General features: G+C 40.6%; 1 protein-coding gene across 1 annotated transcript in view; it reads right to left on the reverse strand.

The window, feature by feature from the left end:
* The window catches only part of LOC101858285 (flavin-containing monooxygenase 5-like), a gene marked incomplete at its 3' end in the record, with an annotated part of 23,680 nt that overhangs the window by 8,897 nt on the left and 5,650 nt on the right, over window positions 1-9,133 (reverse strand). The window contains exons 4-8 of the mRNA XM_005102537.3: window positions 8,980-9,067; window positions 8,415-8,581; window positions 7,218-7,682; window positions 2,847-3,094; window positions 857-879 (exon numbers count right to left, since the gene is read on the reverse strand). Coding sequence (XP_005102594.1) covers window positions 857-879; window positions 2,847-3,094; window positions 7,218-7,682; window positions 8,415-8,581; window positions 8,980-9,067 — 991 coding nt within the window. The remainder of the gene's footprint in view (window positions 1-856; window positions 880-2,846; window positions 3,095-7,217; window positions 7,683-8,414; window positions 8,582-8,979; window positions 9,068-9,133) is intronic.

Genomic DNA, 9,133 nt, shown 5'->3' on the forward strand with positions numbered 1-9,133 from the left:
TATATATATAAACACACAGTCATCAATGTGAAAGTACATTTCTTTTTTCAAATAATTACGCAGTGCCTGGACAGGAATAATATGAGCGTTGAACTTCAACCACTTACATTTTATTTATTTGATCCAAGAAGCCTACTTGTATTATATAAAAACATCTGCGACAAATGTAAATTGGTAACCCTTGATGATGCACTCTTTAAAAAAAATACAAACAAACACTTTAAAAACTATTTTTTATAATCTACATGAGCTTCTACAGAAAGCCGTCTGCTATTTAAGAAACCCACAGTACAACCGTCTTGATTTCTGTAGAAAAACCATCGAAGATAAAACTCCAGTTTTATTTCTTGAAGTCGTTCTCCCAATTACGACGTAGACTAGAGGGTAAGATTGTCTTGTTTCCACAAGAACAGTCAACGAAATTTGGGGTATTAATTAAAACTCGTCCGTACATAATTTATGTGAAGGCAGACTATCTCGGCCTCGGTAGCCCAGTGGTTCGGCTACCAGATTCGTAATCGTGAGATTGCATGTTCGGAGGTTCGAGCATCAGTTCTGTCCGACGTTGTGTCCTTGGGAAGGGCACTTTACACGAATTTCCCATTTTGGGTCTGTCCTTTCGTAGATGGACGTTGAACTCGGAGGTCTCGCCTCTCAGATGCACCAATAGTGTTGATAGGGGCGATAAACGTAGATTCTATAGATTCTACAATTTCACTTTTTTTTTTCATTTCCCCTGTTTCCAGATTTCCAAATTTTAAAAAAATAATAAAATTGTAGATGTTTCACGCCCCCATTGAAACAGCTCAGATCGTTCAGGAACAGGGATGTTTTATCCCTGCCTGCCAGGACATACTTGGGCTGGGATGGACGCAGTGCCTGAACGGAAAGACAGAGATACAGTGTACCAAATAAAAACTCTTCCCACACGAGTTCCCACACGAGAATCGAACACGGATGTCCTACGTGCGATGGCGGAAGTACCTAACCGCTACACCACATGCTCCGAAAACCATTTTTTTAAGCAGCCCGTCTCCTATATAATATAAATTGTATCAGTGAAGCATTGAACACCTACAATTACTTTTTGTGTTTCTACTCACGCGGAATGAGTGACCGCTAACGCTACGAAGTTGGGCAGCTGGTACTGATCCTGTGTCTTGGCATAAGTCAACGGAGAGCAATACTGATTAGCAATCAAATATCTCGTGCGTTTTAAGGTCATCTTCATTGTTTAAAAGGTAATGTTTTAAGTGAAAGGTTTATGTGAAATGCCATTTAATGTTCAGCTTTCAATCCAGTAAAACACCCTCGCTTGTGTACTTCATATTCATATGAAACAAAATCGTGTAGCGTGTTACTGAATACATAAATGATATTGCTCTTTATTTAGTACGTGTGTAATAAGCTATTACAGTCGTAGTAACAGTATAATTGTAGTGAGTTCTAATCGTTAGCATACATTGTCAGGTCACCGATGAAAAGTTCGACATAACTCTCTACCAATGTTCAATACTCAATGAAGGACTTCAGACAGAGATGGGAACTTACAGGATTTGCTTAAACTAACTTATAGTCTTTTTTAAAAAATACTGCAGTTGTTTTTACGCATCCATCTACACAATTTAGATTATTGAGAAGGCAGGCCTCAATCCTGCCTGTTATAAGTGCCATCTCGGGTTAAGAGGGGTGAACTTGTAGTCAAAATCAAGTAAACACATTTCAGTAGCACGCAATGTAGAAAAGAAGTGATTGATCATGTCTCTAAGTCTAAGTACTATGTTGAATGTACCTCGTACATTAACAGTGACAGGACTGTGCGTTTGTGTGTGTCTTTGAGTGTGTTTGTGTGTGTCTGTGTGTGTCTGTGTGTGTGTGTGTATGTGTGTGTGTGTGTGTGTGTGTGTGTGTGTGTGTGTGTGTGTGTGTGTGTGTGTGTGTGATTCCCAGGCCTCTTTTTCGAGAATATCTCAAACTTTTTAAAATTTAGATATGAGGAAATTAAATAAATATAATATCTAATATGATAGTACATACTTTATTTTCAAGATGCAAAACACAAAATGACACTAATTTTAATATACAATGCACACCCTCCTACATATAACAGTATCCATTTAATGACACAACATGGTTCTTAAAGCAAATCTTAACGGCTCGTTCAAAAGAAGGAGAAAAAAGTGTGTGTGTGTGTGGGGGGGGGGGGGGGGGGGGGGGGGGTTGAAGGGGGTAATAAGGTTCTTACCCATAGAATTTTTATTTCTTAGAGTGTCGGAATTACTACATCAGTTTTCCTACCCGTTTGCTGAGTCTATGGGGGTAAACAGACTGGATGTCAGGTACAGATTAGGATAGAGTGTGTTCTGGTGGGGATAAAGGCAAGAATAATGGGGATAAAAGTTGGATAATATTATAACCTTATGCAAAAAACAAAAAGGGCGGGGTAGTCTTATAAGACTTTCAAAATGGCAGCCATAGCAGCAACAATAACAAAGTCATTGAACATTAAAAAAACAAAAAAAACAAAAGGCTACAAAAAATAACAACACCTTCACCTAAAGAAAAACAACAACAAAAACTATTTTTTTAGAATCAAACTCTCCCAAAAACTTCTTTTGGGGATAATCTTCCGCGTGTGTTAATCTGCAAGCCTACAGTTTCCTGTCTTTTCTACCTCACCGCTGGTCTTGAACTTTAAACCCTTGCCCAGGTTAACTCCTCGACACGTCAGAAGACTCCCAATTCAAGTATGTTCCCCAATAAAGCCAAAACTGCAATCAGCACACAGAAAGACAAGACAGACAATGCCATCCAGCCGCTCTCAAAACTTCCCTGGTGTGAGCTACCAGACGTCGAACAGCCTCGCGTGTGCAAAGGGAACCAGGTTCGATTCTCCACGCTCAGAATAGCTTGGCGCGCACCCGACCATCTCCCTGGACCGTCCAGCCTCCACTGGGCAGGGCACAGGGGTCCGGTGACCAGTGTCCACCAGAAGCCAGGGTCGGTGAAGAAATAGCGCCAGAGCCTTGGCTGGCAGCCGATCTCCTTGGACAGGTCGCTGCAGTAATCGATGTAGTGGATCTTCAGACTGTACCTGTTGATAAAACAATAGCATTAAGGCAACTGTCGATATAATGGATCTGAAGACTGCACTTGACAGCAAAATAGCATTAACCGTTATTTTCGATATAATGGACCCGAGGACTTACCTGCACATGATAGCAAAATAGCATGAAAGGTAATTATCGATATAATGGATCTGAAGACTCCAACTGACAGCAAAACAGCAGAATTCTAAAAGTAATGATCACCGTCGATACAATGAATCTGCAGGTCTGTATCTGCTAATAAAACAACAGCAGTAACAGTGCTTGTCGATTTAATCGATATCTGTTTCCCACATCTGGCTCAGGGGAAAGTAAATAAAGTGATGTGGGTAAAATTTCACACAAATAAACAAAGGCAAAGAGAAAACTTTGCTCTTCTGTCAACGAAGAATGAACCATTCTTACTCACAAGACAAAGTAATTGACTATCAGTGTCAAAATTTGGAATAAACTAATGCATTCTTTAGAAGGTTATTCCCAAGAAGCCACATCAAATTTTATCTGGACTGTCTGTTGATATACTCGCAGCAGTAATAATACAGTCGACCAGTTGATAAATTAGAAAATACAGGAGACAGAAAAGCAACTGAACAAACAGAGGGCAGACAAACAAAAAATGGAAAATTGCGTAAAGAGGCTCAAGACATTGGGAGTCTGATTGCGATGGTCTGCAATGCCTGGTGTTAAGAGAGTTTAAATACTTTTAGTACATTTTTTGCCTCCTCCTTCTACTGCAATTTTGGGCCCCATAACTGTCGCAAGCCATTTTCGACGATCCATGGCATCTTTTCCCCAGGCAGTTTTACCTATGTCACAGTTACCCCTTTGGTTTTTGAGGACGTTCTTGGGGCGTAGTTTCCGTCCGCCTCTTTTTCTGCCTTCTTTACAAAATTGTCCATATAAAACATCCTTTGGGAGACGACAATCTGGCATCCTTGCCAAGATGAGGCCCGTCTATCTCAACTGGGGGGGCTGTTATCAAGGCTTCTTCGCCTTCAGTATATTAATTTGGTCGCTTCAGGATTTCCAGGTTTGCAGCCCTTCCCTACCAACTGATTCCCCGCCCGCAGCTGTCTTAGTTGAAGGAGTTGGATTCCTGTAAGCTTTTAAAGGTGCCGACGATACGTGGCCATGCATTCAGCGCTATACAAAAGCACTGGGAGAACTGCTGCACAATGTATTGTAAACCTTTACTTTTACTGCCAGTCTGACAGCGTGCAAGTACCTGAGTTTCTTGTCGAGCTCTCCAAATTTGTTCCTGTCTGCTAGGACTCTTCTGTCAGCTTTCGCATCTGATGAGTTTGAGCCAGTCACAGCGAGACCCACAGTTACGTGAAACATCTAATTGTTCAATTAAAGAGTTTCTTCATTGGCAGCGATGTTTAGGCGAATTTCTTCTTCTTTGTTCTGAGGGTCAGGCTAGTTTTTAAAAATTCCTTTTTCATCATGTTGATTTTCAGTCCATGGAGCGCAGCAGTGGCTGAGGCATGTGTCACTATCTCTTGCATTTGTTTCTGATCATTTGCCACTAAGGCCAAATCGTCCGCACATAGAAGCCCCTATGGACACAGACATCTCCTTGACATTATTAAGATAAGATAAGATAAGACAATACTTTATTACCCGAGAGAGAAATTTTTCTTGGCTGTTCAGGACCGTAAAAACACATGTAGGTATACATTTTAAAAAATCAACTTTTATATTACTCTCATTAAAATTCAATATGAAAAGAGAAGTAAAGCTTACAAAATGTACATATCACATCAGATACATCATTCAACAACATGCAGGAACTTAAGTACAAGATCTTTGGAGTTATATAGATACATACTCTAAAGAGCATTATACACGTTATTCTTATTCTGACAATAGCCATATGCCAGATGGTAAAAAACTTCTTTTATATATTTCTTTCTTTGTTAATTAGAGGTACATATCTGCCGTTGTGCGATCTTACAATTTGCGTGGAAAGGGGGTGTGATGGGTCGTTTATAAGGCTTTTTATCTTTGTTATACTTGTAGTGTTATACATTTCAGCAGTTCTAGCATATTCATATCCAGAGACCTTGCTGGCTTTCTGAATGGTTCTGTAATTTTTTTTCTTTATCTTTTTCATTACAATACCCAGCCCAACAGCAAATACAAAATAGTAGCACGGCTTCAATCATAGAATGGTATAAAAGGGACATAGTCTTATTATCAACACGAAAATGTCTTAATTACCTTAAAAGGAACATTCTTTAATTTACTTTTTTATGCACAAGAGCAGCTGGGGATGCCAGTCAAGTTTGTTATCAATTTTCACACCAAGATACTTGTAAGAGCTTACCACCTCCACTTCCTCATCTTTAATAAATAGTGGTTGCAATTGGTCTTTTTAACTCTACCACAGCAGACCCAGCATTCAGAACCGATCTCAGCTTTCTGATACGTACGCATAATATAATGCAAGCTGTTATTTGACAGGCGTTAAAACACTATCATACGGATAAAATCTAGCTTTCTCTGTTATTGCCGGACATCCGTTAACACCTGAGTGAAGTGAGGAAAATTCGTGTCAAGTGCCTTTTTCATAGGACACGATGTCGGGTCGAACTGAGTCGTGGGCGTGTGAACCGTTAACCCATATCCAGAGACCTTGCTGGCTTTCTGAATGGTTGCCTGCAACCACACGATTACTAATTAGGAGTCTAATACCCAGTACACACTGAGGATCAGATTCAGCGAACTGAGTCTTTGCCAGCCAGATTCTCCTATATGTAGGGCAAAAACTAGCATTCTGGCACGATACGACAGAGGTCGGCTAAATTTGACTGTGACCTACAAAATCAAACGATTTTGTTTTTCAGTCACGAATCTCATCGTTCTTATTTTGCCAAAACGGTAGCTTTCGCACAAACCTAACACAAAATTATGGCTGGCCCCGCCTCAATCCGATGACTCCAATTGGCATTCTGCTCTTGGTATAACCAATACACTACCGACGTCACAATAGAAGTGACGGTAGTTGTCGATGGAGTAGATTCTATGACGGGAAATACACATGTTGCAAAACATACGGCAATATTATAGTCGAATTATGGTAACAATAGGATGTATATGCACGGACGACTAAAAAAATAACCATACGAAGAGTATGATCAAATATTGTTCTGAGGAATGAAACAAAAAGGTTTTTTTCATCGCCGATGTCGAAATCTCCAACATCGCCAAAGAACACTCCTCGTCAAAAAAAGGAAACAAAATAAAAGAATAATCTAAAGTGTACTGCCTTTGAAAGACAGCATCATTGTATATGCAGGATAGGAGATGATACTGAATTGACAATTTAGTATGTTGTAAACTGTATCATAGGTAAACAGTAGATAAAGCAGGACCTAAAACGATCAATTAGTAGGCTGTGCGGTTAATCAATCACATTAGCACATATTATTCAACAAAAGAACTGTGTAAGTGAATATTCAGTGCATTTTACATCAAAATGGCACATTATGCAGCAGTTCAAGCGTATCTGTGATTGATTTACACTTTGCAGCTAGATATTGAATGACTTCATCGTGAGTGCCGATTCTAACTGTGCTCGTAAATTGTACTTTTTTTATACAAAAGGTTATCAAAACGAGTTCAATAAGCATAGTGTCGTGATTTGAAAAGGATGGACCTGCTTTTAAATGTGCTGTTGCTCCAGCTGTAGGAGTGTAAACTCTTTAGAATATATAGAAACCACCCTCTGTGATTTTTTAAATTATAAGTAATTTATTAAAGAATTTTTTTAATACAGCGTATAGTGTTTACAAACATATTTATTGATCTGTAGATACAAACTAATACAAACCGATGTTGCAAAGTTGGAGCATTCGTCTTCTACAGTAGGGGAGGTACTTGACAATAAGTGGCGCCACGAGTTTTTGACAGCCTTCTAGGCCATTTAGTCAGTTACTGTGATGCGGCATTGCAGCAAAGGATTGATGTGCCCACGTGTGTGTGCTTGTGGGCGCACGCACCTGTGTGTGTGTGTGTGTGTGTGTGTGTGTGTGTGTGTGTGTATGTGTGCACGCATGCATGCACGTATGTGTTAGCGAGTATAGATCCAAGAAGGAGACAACTCACCTAGGAGTTGTCTTTTCTTGACGGAAAAGATCTCTATGCAAGCGATTGACTCTCTTCTCCATGACGTCAGGGGGTGGCAAACGACATCTGCCGGCGAACACTCTCGTGGCCCACCTTGCTTGTGTCTCCAGTATAGGAGGTAACGCTCCGAGCGGCTGCACCAGTCCTATTACCGCGAGAGAGTTATCCTCTCTTCCCACCGGAAACACGAATTTGTACAAGAAGGGGAAGCTATTCTTGACGCAAACTTCCTCCTTGTCCAAAAATGGTAACGTATAGGTATACCCCGTTCCCATGACAACCACGTCAATATCTTCAATGCGGGTGCCGTCTGTGAATGTTGCGCCATTCTTTGTGAATTTCTGTATGTCAGTCTTGATGGTGACATCCCCGACAAGGATTCGCATTGGAAGATCGTCACTGAACGTGACTCCAAACTTGTCTCCAGTTGGTGCCAAGGAAAACCTGTATCGACGAAATAAAGGATATAATTTCTACTTTTTTATCTTGACGAGTGTAAAACTCAATTTCTGAACAAATTGTATGATAAAAACAGCATTTATTAAGTGGATGATGAAATTCAAAACATTTGTCATAATAAATTGTGTATCTGAATCTTTGAATACATAATCATACACATGTGCATACACACAAACAGACACACACGCACACACACACACACACACACACACACACACACACACACACACACGCGCGCGCGCGCGCGCGCGCACGCACATACACACACAAACACGAAAACACATACACATATAGATTTTAAGGTTAGACTATAGCTATACGTGGTGCTAAGCGACGTATGGATAATGTATTATCCAATTATAATGATTAATTGGTCATGTATGTATTATCGGGCTGTGATAGGATCCTCTTAAAAAATAGAACGCCTTTATACATAAACAATTTTGACCCCCTTACGTTGAGATGACCATCCTAATTAGAGATTAAAGGCTTTATTTATAATGGGGCTACAAATCAATAACGAAACAATTAGTTAAGACTTTAGATTTGCTATGATCGGGTCTAATACAACAGTACCGCCTATTCCTTCCAGGTGCTTTAACTGGATAATCGAAGAAAATGGGGAATGCTGTAAGGGTACCTGACATAGTGGTATCTAATTAATCCAAGTAAGATAACTGGTCAGTCGAAGAAACAGACACATACAGCAAAGGTCACCTGACATGGTCGTATTTGGCGTTGACCTTGTTGGTGAACCGTCTATCCCGGCCAGGCAGGAAGGTGGTGAGATGGTTGAGGCGACTCATGGCCTGGTGGTCAAATGGTGCTCCCCTGGCGCCTGTGCGCTGACACAGGAAGGTGCCTCGACGGGTGCTCATATACACCTGCAGGGTACAAATCCAAGTCCGCCTACTGTTTATGTGTCTGTCTGTCTGTCTGTCTGTCTGTTCGCATGTTCGCTTGTTTGTTAGTTTGTCTATCTGTCCATCCGTCCATTTGGCTTTTTGTCTGTCTGTTAGTCATTCTTTCTCTTTGTCTGTCTGCCAGTGTGTGCGACTGTCTGTCTGTCTGTTAGTCACTCAGTCTCTCTGTCTGTCTGTCTCTTCAACTCTCCGTCTGATTGTCTATATTATTATATATCTGAATGTCTGTCAACCTGTCAGTCTACACTTCTGAATGTCTGTATATATTATTTTACTTGTGATTTAATTGTGTATAGGGAGTGTAAAAAATATCTACCTTTTAAAAAATTACATTGCAGACATGCATGGCCCCAACTCACGTGTTTGGCGTGACGACTTAGTTCACAAGTGACGTCAGTGGCGGAGTTGCCGATGCCAATGACCAGCACTGTCTTGTCCTCGTAGCCGCTGGGGGAGGGAATGCTACACTAGATTGTCCTGGGTGTGGTGTGTGTGTGTGTGTGTGTGTGTGTG

This window comes from Aplysia californica, unplaced genomic scaffold (assembly GCF_000002075.1).
Source record: "Aplysia californica isolate F4 #8 unplaced genomic scaffold, AplCal3.0 scaffold00329, whole genome shotgun sequence".
Lineage (NCBI taxonomy): Eukaryota > Metazoa > Mollusca > Gastropoda > Aplysiida > Aplysiidae > Aplysia > Aplysia californica.